At 37.2% G+C, this 19,487-nt stretch overlaps 1 protein-coding gene across 2 annotated transcripts in view; it reads right to left on the bottom strand.

Annotated features, from left to right (window-relative positions):
- The window catches only part of LOC115422630 (vitamin D3 receptor A), a 108,036-nt gene that overhangs the window by 22,533 nt on the left and 66,016 nt on the right, over nt 1-19,487 (bottom strand). For both annotated transcript variants that reach the window (XM_030139056.1, XM_030139055.1), the window contains exons 4-5: nt 14,939-15,069; nt 2,093-2,277 (exon numbers count right to left, since the gene is read on the bottom strand). In XM_030139056.1, the coding sequence (XP_029994916.1) occupies nt 2,093-2,277; nt 14,939-15,069 (316 nt within the window). The remainder of the gene's footprint in view (nt 1-2,092; nt 2,278-14,938; nt 15,070-19,487) is intronic.

Below are 19,487 nucleotides of genomic sequence, written 5' to 3' on the forward strand. Positions count from 1 at the left end.
ATTTTCCTATATTTAAATTTGCTGATCACGCAGATGTTCATAATAACTTACATACAAGTTGAGGGTTATCTCAAAAACAGAAAAAACTGAAGAAAAAGTGACTTTTTTAGGCAAATCTATCATTAACTGAACATAAACCAAGTGTCTCCATCCATCGTCACTGATCCAACTCCATGGGTTTTACTGGTGAATCAATGTTGTAGAAGATGACAGTGTTTTCATGTTCACTACAGAGCCTCTGAACGTCCAGATGGGTCATATCTGATGACCATGAAAAGATGACAAACTGTATTTTACACCAATTATTTACATGTATTAATAGGATTACTGGATCAACAGGTATTAAACATTTTGAATCAGTAGATGCTTTTCGGTGCTGGTGGATGTTTAGGTCTTTATGGGTTAAGATCACAGGAGTGGTGTTGCACCCCTTAGCTGCACATTCAGAGTAGAGTCATTTTCCTCCACACACTCCAATACACGCCTGCCATGCATGTTAAAATATTACTTAATAGTCCAGTGTATAAGATCTATCAGGATTTATGGCGATCTACTTACAGAGATTATAATGCTGTAACTATGTTTTCATAGTATAGTATGTGTGTTGTGTGTTAATAACCCTACAATGAACTCTTCATATCTACAGTCAGTGGGTCACCGTGCACTTTTTATGGCCTAGGTCAGAGTCCAAGTGAGAGCACAGTGGTGCAATCTACTTTGCCATAAGATATCACTAAATATTAAACACTGAACCTGTGTACTGTCTGTGGAAAAAAATCTGTTTCTTTATCACAGCAGAAAAAGGCAGTCGCCAGTAGCCAGAAAAATGTGCATAGGGATTTCCAGGATTTAGCACATTAGCTAAAATGGTCAAATAATTGCAAAATCAGTGTGAAGGTCATTGTAACTATGACTTTTTCAAATACGACGGTATGTATTTCTTTAATATATATATTATCTATTTATTATCTGGTATAACTTTCCCAAATTTTTTGGCAGCAGACAGTAATACTAATAATAGTACCCACATCATCAAAGATATTGGATGGGTACTGGGTACTGACGGATACGCAAGGCCCCAGCATCGATATTATCATCAGAACTGAAAAAGTCGGATCGGTGCATGCCTAGTCAGGATACCCAAACCAATCAGTTGGGTTTCTCAACATGTGAAAAAGTTGGATGTGAAATTTTTAACATAACATCCAAAGATGCTTTAAAATGGCTGTGGCTCAGTTGGTAGAACAGGTCGTCCAGTGACCAAAGAGTTGTCGGTTTGAATCTTGGCGCTGACTGTCCACATGTCGAAGTGTCCTTGGGCAAGACACTGAACCCTAAATTACTCCCAGTAGAGCCTGGCAGTACCCTGCATGGCAGCAGCTGCCTACTAGTGTGTGTGTGAATGTGAGGCCTTATAAAGTGCTTTGGGCACCATGAAGGTGTATAAAATGCGCTATAAGTTCAGTCCATTTACCATTTTACCAAAATAATGATCTGAACCAAAATTCATATTAATAGATATAACAGTCTTTAATTGTATTACAGATCTCCTCACATGCCCTTCTCATTTTACTCTGTTCTGGGATTAAAAATTCATCGGAGGGAAAAATTTCCACATAATTATAATGTAAATAGGGCTGAAATGCAGTGTTTTGGTGCTACACCCCTGCTGAAAACCAAATATGCTCTCACTTAATGTTTTTGATGCAAAGGCAGACAGTTGTGAATTCAAACCAACAGAAAGGCTGCATGCTTTGTGGTGCAGCATGACAAACAGTATTCATATTCTAAGACAATATTTTTGTCAACAGAGCACCGTAACACATGAATGTTCAGTACTTGGTCTCCTGGGTTTCTTCTTCTGATAGATGCAAACTTAAAAACACGCATTCACTCACTGTAATACTTCTGGATTTTGTGGACATGTGACGTTTTGTCATTTTGTCTTGTGTTAAGAGACCCACCCTTATGCACCATGACATCATAACCTACTCCACCCAATGCTGCCAGGGGAATACAAATGAATCCAGGCTCAACCAGTGATAATGTAGCAGTGGTTTTGGTAAAAGACGCCTCTGTGTTGTGCACTGACCCTGAAGCGGGAAAAGTCAGAGTATGAGGCGTCGTAGGTCTTGTGGTGAGCTTCGACCAGGCAGGAGATGATCCTTGTCTGCTCGTCGTTCAGCCGTGGTCGCATTGCTTCGCGGGCCGCTTCCTCCTCCTTCCTCTTCAGTATCATTTCCTTCTTCCTCTGAACCTCCTCATCTGTCAGGATAACTGTAACAGAAGATGGAACAGAGGATTTATTAACATACTGTGTGGTATAATAGAAAAAAGACACATTCATAAATATTGTATTCACAGCTGTCCAAAAAATGTGAGGAAACATGTCGGATCATTTCATTACATGTTTTTCCTCAGTAAAATTAAGGCTGTACCATCCTGATCATGCCAATAGTGTCTTCAGCTAGGTCATAGTTATTACAATCAGCAAAGTTCAAGACATCTGAAAAAAATACATTTATCACGTTAAAACAGAATGGAAAGAGGTTTTATAATTACTTCAAACAAACACTTATAGAATGATGAAGGAATCACTGTGATAAATCCTACAAGGAAGTACAGAAACCTCTTTTTTTTTTTACCTGTATTCTCAAAATTCAGGGTCTGTAGAGGTTTCTACAAGTTAAATTTAAGACTTTTTAAGACCTTTTTAAGAATATTTAGAATAAAATGTAATAGCTTATTTCACGGCCATACTGGCAAAAATTCATGACTCGTACAATTTAGGAAAATGTATTTACTCCATCGCCTTGATTCCCATTGTTCCAAGTCATTTCTCACTGGGGGCCACAAATTTAGCGATAATTGTTCCCAATTTCAATATAAATTATCGTGTGGAACCAAGTAGACTAATGTTACTTTCTTTCTAGTTTGGACACATTTTAACACAATACAGCCAACAAATTTATGGCAACATAACTTATGACAACATAGCATATAAAATTGAAAAGATTTTAAAGACTTTTTTAAGGTATTAAATGCAGATTTGTAAATTGAACACTTTCAAGACTTTTTAAGACCCAGCAGGAACCATGTAATTGTTCTTCTGGTATATTTATTCTCTTGGACTGCATTGTTTTATTTTGTTTGCTTTCTTGTTTTATCTGGACACTGAATCTGTAATAAAGAGATACTGACAGACTGATAGAAGACACACAGACGAGCCTTGGGTTTAATCAACAGGTGAGTTCGTTATCAGCTCATGCATCGGCAGACAGTAACTGATCTGGGCTGTCTTGTCATTTAGTGAAAGTAAACACGCACATACCCAGACACAGGATTAGTGTAATGACACCACATCCTCTTTACACCTCCTGCTTCACACAAAGAGTAACAAAGCACAGAAAGCTAAAAAAAAAAAAAAAAACATCTAACTTCGGTGGCCTATCACTCAAATCTAGGTGAAAGTGCAGGAATGGAAGCTTCACATGTTTTCATCCCCGGTTACATGAGGCATACATATCCTCAGGTTGGCACGGACCACGGCCCTGTCACATCTGCTGCCTCTTTATATGCTGATGCAGCGGGTGTTGGATGTTTAAGTGCCTTTTGCCTTATTCATGCTGTAGAAGTGGAGACTGCAGAATGGTTTAAACATACTGTTTATAGTAACTCTTTTAAGGTTTGACTAGATGAGCAGATCTCTGCTCTGCACACCACTTCCACACGTCATGGAGCATTACATTAATTTGGAATCTCATATTCACAAAGTTCATCATTATTTATCATGGCCTGAAATAGATTTACAGACTTTTTTTTTTGCACTCAAAGTGCACTTACTAGATAATGTGTATGAGTACTAAGGTACTTCTATATTTTTAATTACCCTAAAAGGAGGCAGTTTTTCTCAAAACTCAGTCTGTTGGCACAAACAAAATATGTTTCATATCAGAGATGTTAATACCTATAAATCGGTTATTTAAACCAGATTAACACTACATGTCCATGAGATTTGATAATTGGGATAATGATGATCCTCCTAAACTGCCTAATAAGTCTACCTCTACTGCCCCGCACTGAATTCAGAAATATGTTACCAACAAGGAAAAAGAAGAATTTCAATAAAAGCAATCAACTCTAAAGAAAGTAATTTAGCTGATGATTTATTGATTATGTGATTGATTTAACATACATTTTACATTAATTGATTTTGTTTAATATAATACAATAGGATGGTGCAAACTTTGTCCATACGAATACATTAAAATATTTTTGTAAATGGACTCATACATGCCTTAAGAGAAAATTCGCAACACAAAAAAGCCACACTCTATTGTAAATGGCACTTAAGAATAAACATATGTGTGAGTGTGAATGCCATAGTTATAATCTCTGAGTTCTGCCACTGCCTGTACATTTCACCATGATTATCACTGTACTGTATGTACAGGAGATCTTACATTAGCTGCAACTCACTGCACATGACAATGCTGCTGAACTGGTGAAAATACTGTGAAAGCCTGTCATCGTGATAGAATTATTCACGTTTCAGTAGATATAAACTCAAAAGGAAATGAGTGACTTTAACACCTTGGTCTGAAAGTTAATTTTAGTTATCTTGCTAAAAATGTCCCTGGTTTATCACAATGTAATTTTACATCATAATAAATATCACTATCATGATATAGACTTTCCATTTTTGTCTTAATGTTTTAATAATGTTTACACTGTCAGTAGGGCTGCAACTAATGCTTTTTAATAATCGATTAATCTGCAGATTATTTTAATAACTAATCGATTCATCAGATAAACACAAAAGATTCAGTTCTCAAAGATAGGTATTTAACCCAAAATCACTAATGATTACATCCCCGCAATGGCTTTGAGTATAGTTAGCGAGCACTAGCCCGGTACCTAGACTTGTTATGACTAGAGACTAGCAAGCTATAGTCTTCAACCAGCTCCAGTAGGTAACATTAGTCTGGTGGCCTGATAAATGGAGATGGATGAAAACATTATAATTATGACGACAGTGTCCAACTAGCTAGTGGGCTAAAGTAGGCTATCATAAGCAAGGTTTATATTCCCAGCAGCCACACAGCCCTGTTTGCCTGAAACATACTACGCTGTAGGATGTTGGCCATTTTTTTCCTCCATATTAAAGTTTTGTTCCATTAATCGTGCATTACATTTGGGCTAAATGGGGCTGCTGTGGCCACCGGGAACATAACGTTATCCTAGCTTCAAAAATCTGGCCCAGCATCCGAAGCCTCAGCCATGCTGCTCTGTGTTTTCCTCTGTTACACTACACAGCATGCGGGCATGCCTCAATACTAACGTGCTCAAGACCTAACAAATCCACTGCTGAACTCTTTCAAGAATCGATTTGGATCGATTTAATAGATTTGTTGTTGCAGCACTAACTGTCAGCTCAAATGTTATCAAAATGCTCCAGTGTTTTCAACTTGTTAAAAAAGAATTCAGGCTGCACCATGTTTCCTTGTTCTAATTTGATGTTGTAAAAGCCGGTATCAAATTATGAATCAAAACAAAGTCAGTTTTCAGTCTGTTCGTGGTTATGTTTTTTACACACATACAGACACTAAATCAGTCATTTTTCATAATGTGCATGTATGGCTGTAATTTCTATTTTCTGTAACTTCTGTTGCTGCTGTCTTGGCCAGGACACTCTTACAAAAGACATTTTTAGTCTCAATAAGTCTTTCTTCATGGTTAAATAAAGGTTAAATTAAAAACAAAATGTGGGTTTGTGTTTCTTTACTGGTAAAGGCACACTGAACAGCTTCAGACCAGCCATGTACATTCTTTCCTTTTACTGTCATTATAAAAGCATGTAAAATACAATAAAACCTGACGTAAGCTAAACGTAAGCCTAATGAAAAGGCACACTGAACGCACTGGTTACTTTTCCATATGCCCTTATATAAACTGTATGCAAGTGTGTGAGAACAGGCTTAGCCCAGAGAAAAGCACAGGAGGTCTTATGTCATCTGTGTTTGACTAAGAGCATGTTGAATGATTCCCAGGACTGGAGACTGTACAGAGAACGCAGTAAACTACACATGTGCTGCACACAAATATAATCAGGGTCAATATTTAAATGAAAGTAAACATATGTCCCAATCCCACTCACTCCAGTTCATAATTGCAATAATTAACAAAATCATTACAAATAGCATTTATTCTTTATATTGTGCGACCACACACAGAGCAAATAAATTATATTGTCACACTGTTCAAAACTATAAACAGTGCACATGCTTAAGAGATGAAACAATTCATCAACTCCTATCCATACTCCTTAACACAAACATTAAAAATGTCTTTTTTTTTTTTTCATTTTTATGTTAGTTCTGTCTTAAGTAATTAATATGTTGGATCCAAATGGGCTGAAGACTGCAGTGCACATATTGTTGTTAGATGTCATTGGACTTGTTTGTTGTTTATATCTATAGATGTTTTTATATATACTTTTATACTATTGTTATTTCTATATAGATAGTTTTTTTTTTATATCCTGTTAGTGTGGTGGTTTTTTCAGCTGGTTCTGGAATAAAGTACAAGTTATCATTTTCAGACATATCCGTTTCACATTTTTACTATTTTTTTCACCTATTCAAATAATCAATTCTTTAATAGCGAATCAAATCAAAGAAAATTACCAATGGATTAATTGGTTATAAAAATAAGTGATAGCTAGAGCTCTACTTAAAATAACACCAGAGGGGCATTCTAGTCATCCAGGTCCCTGCTGGAGTACAATGCTGACCCCTGAATGCTTCGGCGGCCCATATTATCCTTTTGATTCGCCGCCACAGTGACCGATTACCCATGAACGACTCGACTGTGCCGACAGAAAGACAGACGGCTCGACTGCCAGACAGGCCATGAGCGCCAAAGATGGACCGACCTCGAGCAATGTAAGATACAGCAGAGAGCCCCACACAAACTGTCCTGCATTCAGTCCTTACAGACAGGAGCTTCAGAAAACTAAAACATTTCCACAGTTTATAGGATTTTTTTTTTCCAGGACAGAGAACGTGTTCATGCAGTTTAAATACTCTTACAGTGTTTGCTTTATGTAAGAAAAACACGTGCTGTACTAATCTGCTCTTTGATCTGGAAACTAGACGAACTGTTTTAATGCCTTAATCTGTTCAAACAGAGAATTCTCAAATGTGTTTTTAAAATAAAATATGAAAGTGAAGTGGAGACCCACAAATTTTAGCAAATGACTACACAAACCAAATAAACACATACTTTACGGTAACTGTTAATCTAACAGACCGATGTGTTGGCAGGGATGAGTTTAAATTAAATAGAGCTCTGATCATCCACTTAAATACTGGTTGCTTTTGTGGAAAATGTAAACAACTATATTTGAAGTGGATTTTCAGTGATTGCACTTCGGGTTGCAACCACAGGAGCGGCATTACATTACATAACCGCACAATGTTTTGATGCAGAAAAACAACAACAACAGGCTACACAGGCTAAAAAAAGGTAAGTGAATGAATCAGGGCTGCTTCGCTCACCAAAGCATTTTCTCTTGGCTTTCATCTTTTTCAACCCACCGTCATTAATTAGGCTTTGGCTCTGCTCCAGTGTCCATCCAGGAGCCGTCCGCCGAGAACCACTCCGTGTGGTGAACTCATCCAAGTATGCAGCACAAGAGCCCAATCATGAATAGGCACAGTTTGGGTAAAGTTTGGCAAAGGGAGCATAAGCAAGTATTCTCAGGCCAGAACATGACTGAACCAGTCAGCTGTCCCACAGCCAAGTCTCAGCCCTTGGATGGCATCATTAAGGAAAAAACACAACAGACCATCAAAGGAACATCTTGACCACCCCACAGCGCTTGGCAGACACAGCGCAGTTTACCAAAAAGACAAGTTTGCTCCTTGGAAGGCGACCGCCTGGATGTGGTGCCGTGCATGGCACAAAGAACCAAAGACGAAGGAGAAACTAAGGGTTCGGTCAATGCCAGTAATGCCAGAGACACAAAGATGCAAAGGCACAGCATCTAATTTGTGATGCTACAGAGGCTGCAAATGCCCAGAACCGGTGCGATACAGTACGTGTCAGGCTTGATTTGGTGCTTAGTCTCTGCCTTTCCCACGGCTGTGATCTTCAGGAGGTGAATTCAGGTCAGTCAGGCGTCAGGATGCCCTCACGGCGCTGAGAATAGGGGTGATAATCTCAGGGCATCTCACAATACAATACGCGATACATGGCTCCCAATAACAAAAATATCTTGATGTGGTGATACTGCGATCATCGATATATTGCTCTTAATAACCTATGATATATCTGTGTTTATAGGGGTAAAACTCAAAGAAATAAAAACAAAACTACATTTCATAGATTATATTTTACAGCATGATTTAACCAGAGTACAAACAGCAATAGTGCAAAAACAATGACACTGTTTCAGTTCAACATAACAGTAAACAGGATTTTTTTTTGGTGTCTGACAAACAGTGACACTATTTTAAACAATCTGATATCATGACTGGCGTAAATATACATGCCACTTTTAACTGGCGTGTTAGGAGTTACAGTTATGTGAACTGGAGATCTTGGCATATACTGCCCTCCATCAAATGGCTTTGAATATCACGTGAAAGGTCGAGAATGCATACGTATAGTATGCCAAACGCCATGAGAACTGGTGTGACATACAACATCGTTTCATGAGATCAGTCTCATTTTAAACTCATTTAGAAAACATGACATCTCATGTCTTTAAAGTATGCATGACTGTCGTGCCGCCATTACATCATATTTTTGTGAGACAGATCTTACTTCTAACATACTGCAAAGTCCTTGTCCAGCTTTGTCTCATCCACACTATAAAAGCCAAAGTGAATCCACACTTTGATTAAAACCATACCGATGAATCTTTCAGTTTAATTTCACCGCTCAAGTCTGCCATGTTCTGTGACTTCAGCCCAATTTTCAGCCACTTGCACGAGGAGTGCCCCCTGGAGGATATGTAAACTCACTCAACTCACTAATGAGGAACGATGACAGAAGTTTATAGCGGCTATATTTTAATACAATAATTTAAAAAACGATACGCGGGGAGAGCGCATCGATAATCCATCGTAAGATAAAATATCACGACAGTTTGCCGTATCGATATTTTGTCACACTCCTAGCTGACAATGAAATGACTTATCAACAAGTCAGAATGGAGTGAATGGAGAGTGTAAAGACTGGGCTGGTTTATTTAGACACATATCTGTCTTTAATGTACAGTTAAGTCTGAGGTGGAAAACTGATTAAATAATGACATCACTTTAAAATTAGCTCTTCGTTTTAGAACCAAAGTTATGACAATATAAACTCCATCTTCCAATATAATTCTCTTCTGGACAAATTGTGCCACAGTTTTCTGCTTGATTCCTAATCTAGATTTACAAATTTTAAACCCAGACTTGGGGCTCATTTTGGCCCATCTGCTGCATGTGATTCCTCTCCTGTTTTTCACATCTTTTGCTACTTTCATGCATGAAGTAGTACAAAAAAGTGAAGAAAAAAAAAAAAAAAGAAAGTCACTATTGGAGAAACTCTGTGTTTGTTAATAGTAGCCACTCACATTTGTTGAGTCAAAAGCAAACAAAGGAGGGTGTGCTGAAAGCAAAGTGTCAACAAAAATTGCTGATATATGCAGCATTAGTTCAGTGACTCTAAGTGTGCTGCAGATTACAAATCTAAAATCTAGAGTGACAAATGTTGTTTTGTCAATGATACCTTTTGTTGCCTGACAATAATTTGAGCATTAAGCACTTCTAGTGACGCATGTTGTCAAAGAGGAAGAGTACAAAAGACTCGGCAAGAGGTTGAAGAATTAGCAAAGTAAATAGAGGGCAGCACCGCAGGCCAAGCTCTACCACTGAATGACGCCGAGGGTGGGAAATGCAATCATCTGAGGACTTGAACGTCTCAGAAGCTCCTGTGATTCTAATCCTGTTAGAAATACACACCCATGCAAACAGACATAAACACAGCTGACATGGGAGTACACACACACAAACACACACACAGAGGTATTTTCCTGGCATCACTGTAACCTCTGTCACACTGGGAACAGCGCTGGTGTGTTTACTATGTACAGAGTTGGCATACAGAGGTCACACACAAAAAAAAAAAAACACACACTTACACAAACACACAAATCCATCCTTAATGCTGCAGAGGCTTAGACAAAGCTGCCAATATTAAGGCACACAAACACAGTGGGGAACGGAATACTAATTAACCCTAAGAGACACGTTCACAATAAACAAATTCAAGAAAAATGGGGAAAAAAAGTCTTTTCAAAATTAAAATGAAACATATATTTTAAAGAGATATATACAGCCAAGGGACACTTTTTATAGCACCACAATATAATATGAAGGGCTGAATGAATGCCATTTTTCGACCTCAGAGTTTCACCTCTATCACTCTGTTGCCCCAGTGCTGTTCTGCATGAAGCTGATGCTTGGCTGTAAAATTAATAGTAAAGATAAAATAGACCCTATCTAAGCTCCCAACAACTAAAGGCAGGGTACAGGTTGGTTTAAATGAATGAAGCTTCTGTTATCTCACTAGTTGCTTTTCCATTGACCCTCAAATTGTGTGAATAGAACTTGCGCATAAAAATTTGCCAAATGGAAAAATGACAATTTCACCAAAATTCTTGTTTTTCGATGAAAAGTTTTGCGCTGGCAATGGAAAGACCCTTTTCTGCAATTACAGTCACATAAATTAAAAAAACAGATGCTGACGGATGTTACAACAAGTGAAGAAGAGTTTTAAAAGAAACATGGCACGGTATGTGTGGACACACCAGGAAACCGAATAATTTTTAATTTTAGTACAGTGTAGAGGGGTAATATATAATAACATATATTTGTAAATCAACATGAAATTTATGTTTGTCGGCATGTTTATGGAATGACTTCTCATGTCCTCTCATGATAATAAATAAACAAATCATAGCATTTGTGATATAATGGAAAAACCATTATGCACTTCTGTTTTTTCGACATTTAGTAAATAACGGTAAAGTTTCACATAGATGTCCAATGGAAAAGCCGCTATTTATATTCACTATGTTTTTTGTTTTGATTTAACTAAATCAACATGAACAAAATAAGCATGATGTTAAAAAAATTTAATTAAATAAAATCAACAAACTTAACAAAAATGAATCGAGTAAAATAATCTAAATAACTAAATAAACAATAAAATGAAACACAGAAGCACTAAATCAAACTGTTAACACAAACCAACAAAATAAGCAGCTGATCAGAACCTTCCATTGTCTCACATCATGACCAGAATCATTTTGTGTCAGTTTACAGGTGAGTAACAGACTATCTTAACATAACCAGGTTAATATCTGGTGCTAGTCTGTGTTTCATTAACAACAGGTGACGTTACACAAAAGGATCACAGAAATATGTGTTTGAGGGAAAATGCTTTGTTGTGTAGCGTTTGCTGAACATGCATTTTGTGAGACTAAACAGTGCTCAAGACTGCACTGATGTGGAACTTAAACGTCTGATGTGTTTCAGTGAGGACAAATTCAGTTTGACCAGTGACGTGAGGACTTCTTGTCTCTTCAGTGTCTGCTGAGTGAATATTTTCCACATATTTTCATGCAAATACAGCTGGAATTTGAGGTGTGAAATAGGTTTAGTGCTGCAGAGACCCTGGAGACCCTGGTGCATTGAGTAGAGTACAGTGGCCTTCCTCTGAACCTGCCAGTGGTGACAACAAAGACACTATTTTACACTAATGAGACGCCCCTACCCCACCCCACTCCTTGTTCACTCCTCCCTCAGCTCCTCTCAGGAAAATATAAATACTCTGGTGTCATGAGGCTGTTTGTGGCCAACTCGGTCGTCATCATCACTCTGAACCCTGACCGGCATCGTTTCATCATGTCCCGAAAAAAAAAAAGAAAAGAAAATACAAACACACAACAGCAGAGTGTTTGTGAATGAAATGTGGGCCGGACCATTGTGTGTGTCTTTGAAGAAAGGGAGGCATTGTTGGACAGGACTGGAGCCCCCCTCAACTTCCTTCCTTTCCCCTCTTCCTCCATTTTCTCTTTTTTCATTTACTGTACATGGGGCTGGATGAGAAAACTGTGACGATAGCTTAGATATACGTAAGATACTATTGTGTTTTTGTTATCTCTGTGGTTTCCTTAAACATTTACCTTGTCTTGCATATAATGTTGACCTTGCTTTGTCCTCCATATTGTTTTCATCTTGTTAAAAAATGTACACTATCTTTTACATAATTCGACAAATTTCAAGAGAATATTTTTTTTAAATGTTTTTTCTGTCATTTTGTCTTTTATGTCAACGTTCATCCTATCGTTGTGTATTTCATAATAATCTAAAACTTCAAATAACTGTCTGGTCTCAAATTTAAGAGAAATTATGGTATCACATTCATCAATTTAATTAGTGATAGACTCATGTAAAACGTTTTTTATAACATTTTGGTTCTCCCCATAGATAATGCGTCAACTTCCCATGAACTCACTGAAATTTAGTGCAATATTGTTGTAAAACACAAACGTTTACGACTCCTTTACAAGTGACAAGTGATGGAAACTAGGGTATTCCCTCCCACATGACATGAAAGAAAAAAAAAAAAAACCTCCATGTCTAATGTGGTACGCAACATGAATCAGTTGTGACAAGGTGTCAATTTACATTTTTGAGAGTTGAGTTGATGTCTTATTCTCCATTCAAACCACTTCCTGCACGCTGCCTGTGAAAACCCATCATCTATAAGAGCAAACCTGCATCAAATAGACTTTTCTATGTGTAGCTCATTGTATTTAACAATGGCTGTGCTTTGTTTAATGCCATCTAACTGCTGCTATTGAAAAACCATCTGCTAGGATCTACTTTGGCGCCTTTTTTAGCCAAGTAACTCTGACATATGGTCCAACCAGACCCATGTGTATTCACCATTATCTGTGTCGTAGTTGAAATCAGATCAGTTTACACCCTGCCATTGATCCTATTGGCTGCTGTTTGTTCAGTAGCTTTTACATATTAGATTATCTAGGAAGTCAACTCACCAGCAAACACAACAGGGATCGGTCCAGTGTAACTCAAAACTGGAAACTGATTAAACATAAGATAATGACTTAATACCACACAGAACTGCAAGCATTAACATCAATAAAACAATAAAAATAATGACGCTTTGTCCAATTAATTTGATTCAATCTGATATATCTACAACATGCAAATTTATTCTGTCCAAAGCAGAAACTAACATAACTTAAATTCCATATTTGAGCCCATGCAGGATGCACTAATCCTGAAGCATCTGCTTAAATACATATTCCATCAAAAGGAGCATTAATAGGAGACTTCCCTTTAATTTGCCGCCTGTGGCAGCCATTACAAATGTAATTTATGTGTCTATTTCATGGCATTACAGACTAATGGATAGATTTAATAATATGCTTACTTTGTTTACCACAACTGCAAACAACATTACGTTTGCTTAGGTATTTCAGTCATTTAATCTGGATCACAGCGTTTAAATGTCATCTTTTTTAAAAGGAAGTGATTTCAAACATTCACAGTCATTTCCTAGTGATAGAACTTTCTCATATCAAGAGGAATCTGGACACTGAATCAGTACACGTTACCAAAGATCTCAAGAAAACTCCACTCACACAGACACACACACACAGACAGATGATTATGTCCCAGAAGTCTAGTTTTCCTAAATCCAGTCTAAAAACTAAACAGATGTTAATTACCCATAACTACACAGGAGGTTGTTTTTAATTAGCATTTGTGTCTCAGTCTGAACAATCCATTGTCCACCATTTTAGACAATAACCTTTTTTGTTTTTTTTTTCTTTTTTTGCATGACTTCCTGTTGACAACGGCAGATGATTACAACCTAAACTCAATGTCAGGAAATATACACAAACATTCAAAAAATGATTAAAACAGAACAACATAAAAAAAAAAAAAAAAAAAAACAAACACACATCTTAGTCAAAACTCACAGGATTTGATTCACCACATACCAGCATTATACCTTTATTTCCTGAAGAGGTGCCTTCTTCTGGTATGATTTATACAAATAATTTAGCATTACTGTACTTCACTGCTGAAACTGGACTGAACAATAAGGACTGCTGTTGATATTTCTGGGTTTTTGTTTTTGTTTTTTTTGACAATTGTTAATTCTCATCTCTCTTAATTTCAATTGTACATCCATTCCTTACATTCAACCTAAAACACACTGAAAAAAGTTGGAACAGGGGGGATTTAGGGGTAATGATGAGTTAGAATAATGAAATAACAATGTCATTTGAAACAGCTGATTAGAAATTTGATGTGGTATTTTAGCAGCATTCAGATAAGGTCCCTTTAAGAGCAAAAATTGGCCACTAACCACTTTAACAATTAAGAGAAAATCAATGGTCTTCAAAGAAAGACAGGAAGGGATTTATATATTTCACTCTCCAAACCAGAATTAATATATTCAAGGAATCTGAAAGTATTTCAAAGTGTCAGTGGTAAGGGTTCAAGTCTAAGTTTAACAGGAGACCCATCCTTCATCTATAGTTGATAGAGTCAAATGGGCTCAGAATTCCTGTGGAAAACTTTTATCAAACTCTACAATATAAAGTTAGAGCTGTTTCAGATATGTTTGGTTCGACTATTATTATAAAACAGGACTTCAGATTTTGCATCAACCTGAGCCTTATCTGCTGTAAGAGAAAGCAGAGTGAAACAACTGCAAAAAGCAGTTACCTACTCAACAACTCATAACAGATTAGCCAGAACAGTGGAGGACAACTGAAAATGTGTGAAAATAAAGTCTTTGTATAACTATTTCGTATCAGAGCTCAGGAAGGTTGACTCACATTCTTTCATCATGCCAATGTCGATGCAGCGTTTGAGGCGACAGGCCTGGCAGTGACGCCGGTTGTCCTTGGTGATGGTGCAGCTTCCGTTGAAGGGACATGTAAAGTTGGCTTTGCGCTTCATGCTGCGCCTACAGGAAGACAAAATCTTTATATTAACTCATGTGCAGACATTTCAACACTTGATGTGAACAAACTCCATCTGCTTATGAAGGACAGTGGATATGACCAAAAAGTCCACAACAATAGTAACAGGATGTCAAGATCATCCACAGCTAGTTTAAAAGTCATAGCATTTTAATTGTCACCTTTCAGGCCTACTCACTGAAAACAAGTGACTCAGTGCTGAGGAATAAGGAGATCTACAATTCCACTCCAAGGAAAGGTCAAAGTTATATAAATGATTCACTGAAAAATCATACATGTATGTTAGTGTGTAAATCAGACTCAAAGTGTACGATTCCATTGAGAATAAAACCATTTTTGTTTGAAGAGTGATGTCTTTATGCTTCTACTTAGATTAAAACTGCATATATCATTCATTAGTAACACTGGTTGATGGATTAACTTGCACATCTAAAGGTGGAACAACTTAGGTACATGACTCGAGGCTCAAGCAATACGTTAAAAAGTTCTGGAAACCATTCTTGATGTACTTGGAGAATCTTCCTGGGATGTGAATAAATGTAAATGACAAATGACCCTTTACTTTATATATTAAACATATATATATATATATATATATATTTTTTTTTTTTTTTTTTTTTTTTTTAACAAATTGATTTTACACCATTAATTTACCATTTTTAAATACTAATTTATTTTCCATTATTTACGGTGGGTGTGCAGGGGGGTCGGGTATGTACTTTGGTTTGCTATTTGTAAGTGTGGAAAAATTCAATAAAAACAATTTTATACTGTCATTCATTAGCAAATCCAATTTAGAATGAATACTGTAAGCATGTGTTACATCAGCGACGGTGCATGTGAATGATCAACTGAGAAAAAAACAAGAGTACACAGGGCACTGAATTATGTACAGTATGTTCTAAAAACACTGCATATGCATGTTCACGCAGCCAAGCAGAAAAAACACACACTGCATCATTATGTTAAGTACTGCACTGTTCGCTAAATTGAATTAAAGCCTTGTGAAATTCTAGCCCAATAAATGATTTAAATTACTATTTGAATAACATGTCCATACTGACAACTAGGGCTGCACGATTTTGGCGGAAAAAAAAAATCCCGATTTTTTCCTCTAAAAACTCGATTTTCGATTTCAATTTTTGGGTAAAACTACAAAAGACAACAGAAGTCAGCATGTCATTTTCGTGAGCAGCCCACAATGCAAGGCACTGCTTTAACCTCAAATCTGTGATGGGATCATGTGATGAACTCACAGAAGTTCATTTTTTCTTAATTAAATCTTTATTGAATGAAGCAGAGTGTACAAACAATGTATAGAAGAAAATAACATAAGTTTGCCAGGGGGAATACACTACAATACAATGTCCAAATCAGAGCAAATACTTATGTTTTTATAGCCTTTTTGGTTCCAGATTTATCTAACAGCTTTAAATAAAGTTCAACATCTTTCAAAAAATAAATAATATTTGTTTTTGTGTTACAGAACTTACATTTGTGAATGAAAAATTTAGCAAGTAAGAGGACTAAATTAATTTTTTAATTTTTAAATTTTTTTTTTTCTTTTTGGGGTATCTGGGCCCACAGAAGTGATAGCAATGCGAGTCAGTGACAGGCATCAGTCGTGCGTGGACCACGTTAAAATGAGTGATCCCCATGCGGTTCTATTTAAACTGAAGGATCCGTGCATGGAATAGACCGACCCAGGACACACTGGAGGGATTCTATCCCTGGAGCTGGTGGATGTGTGTGGGCACAGGGCTGTGTGGGCTCCTCTGCTGAGGCTGATGACCCCAAGACCCGGACCCGGTTCGGAAGAAGACAGTACGGTACGGATCCGGGACAATGTAAGATGAGTGATCCGCATGCAGTTCTATTTCAGTTGCGGGATCCGTGCGTGAAGCCACGTCTTACATTGCTATAAGTACTGCGGGCTCATTAACACATTTAAAGTCCGGTCATTACACGGACTTCTGTGAAAGACCGCTGTCACTGATAGGAGGAGGAGCCTACGGTAGCCCGCAAGCGCGCGACCCGGAGGCACGAGAGAGATGAAATCGATTTTACGATTTCCCTTTTTTAAAAATCGTCCTAATTAAAAAATCCGATTTTGATTTAAAATCGATTAATCGTGCAGCCCTACTGACAACAATGTTACTTTTTATTATATTTATACGTTTGTGCTAAAGAAAGATAGAGCTGTTAATTATTAAAACATGTTTTACATCTATATGGCTGTCATTACATATTAGTATATGTAAATGAGCACCAATTTTGTTACAAAATCATTTATAAAACAACCTGAATAAGAGCAGATAACACCCGCTTTCACCATCAGAGAAAAGTCATCTCACTGGATCATATCAGCAACACCAAAGTTCAGTCAATATAATATGTCTGCTTTGTTCCAAATGTGGATTGAAATTCAGATGTTACTTTACCTTCCAGTTTAGCAGGGATGCAGTCACTAATAACTCTGCACATAGACCTGAGGATCCTAAACTAAAACAACATTCTGAGTGTGATTACTGCCGCAACCAATGTTTACTTAATAAGAATGTGGCCTGTTTATACATGTTAATATGAACGTCAAGCTTTCTGTGCAAAACTGGGATTCCTGGTTGTCCTCTTTTCCTCCTATTCCTCTTTGGATTTATTTATTTATTTATTTTTTCCGATGCACATAAATATCACTACTGCAACAGAAAGAGCTTTAGTTTAACAGCAATGTTAACAATTATAGTGGTACTAACAGTGTTTCATTGTTTTCTGACATACATGACCCAAAGTTGATTTAAATGAGTGTTTTAAGAAAGACAGTGCCTAGAGATAGAAATACAGCTGTATTGTTTTGTGCTGTTCTGTTCTTTAATTAAACAAAATCATTTGATTTGTGTGTAATGAGGTAGGAATATGTATGTTTATACTTCTGCCGACTCCTTTTCAAACATGGGAAGAGAAGAGACTATAAGTACTGTGAATGTTGAACATGTTTTAAATTAAAAAAAAAAAATCTACCTATTTATCTATTGATGTTAGTCAGTGTGGCTGGCAATAAACTTAAATCTCACAACAGAACCATCATATACAGTACATAGTGTATATATATATATATATATATATATATATATATATATATATATATATATATATATATATATATATATGTTTATGTTTATGCATTTGGCAGACGCTTTTTTCCAAAGCGACTTACAGGGGAAAACCAATTAAATCACTCAATCAATCAAATTTTATTTATATAGCGCCAGATCACAAAAAAGTTATCTCTTGACATTTTATATATAGAGTTGGTCAAAACCAGACTCTAAGTCAATTCTACAGAAACCCAACAGAATCCTCCTGGAGCAAACACTTGTGACTGGTGACAGTGGCGAGGAAAAACTTCCCTTTAACAGGCAGAAACCTCGAGCAGACCCAGACTCCTGGAGGATGGCCGTCTGCCTTGACCAGTTGGGGTTAAAGAGAGAGAGTAGAGAAGGGGAAAAAGAGAGAGCGATAGAGATAGGGACTGGGGGAGAGGGGGAGAAGGGGGTAGTAGGGGGAGACACATGGAGGCGGTTGAGGATAAGTGAGTGGTGATGATGAGGGCAGGGAAGAGGCCGGACCACCGCAGCAGGTCCAGAGATAATCGTGAAAGAATCTGTGGTTGTCCTGGGAAAAAACCTTATTAGAATATTTAAAATGGAATGTTTGAAAGTGCTAGGACAGGAGGTGCTCTCGGAAGAGCTGGGTCTTCTGGAGCTTCTTGAAGATAGGCAGGGATGACTCTGTTCTTGTAGCACTTGGTAGAGCGTTCCACCAACGTGGAACGACCCATGAAAAGAGCCTGGATTGTCTTGTACAAGGTCTGGGGACCACCAGACTACGTTCCCCAGACGAGCGGAGTGGTCGTGGGGCGACATAAGCTTTTATTAGTGCACCTTAGTAGACAGGAGCAGACCCACGGAGAATTTTGTAGGCTAGGATTAAAGATTTGAATTTGATGCGGGCAGCTATGGGTAGCCAGTGTAACTCAATGAGTAAGGGGGTGACATGTGCCCTTTTAGGCTGATTGAAGACCAGACGCGCTGCTGCATTCTGGACCACCACCATATATATATATATATATATATATATATATATATATATATATATATATATATATATACATATATTCAAGAAGCAAGAAAATATCTAGACACCATGAAGATTGCACTAAGTTAAAATTGTTTTTAGTGTATCAAGGATTTATCACAGTATGAAAAACTTGGCACAGTGTCTCAACTGAGTTTCAGAGAAATTTGTTGCCTTTTTTTTTGGTGCCTGAAATTAAAGCAATCCTACTTTCAGCATCAAAAAACAGAAGAGAGCTCATTTGTAGCACAATATAATTAATGTTCAC

The sequence above is a fragment of the Sphaeramia orbicularis genome, chromosome 7, assembly GCF_902148855.1.
Source record: "Sphaeramia orbicularis chromosome 7, fSphaOr1.1, whole genome shotgun sequence".
Lineage (NCBI taxonomy): Eukaryota > Metazoa > Chordata > Actinopteri > Kurtiformes > Apogonidae > Sphaeramia > Sphaeramia orbicularis.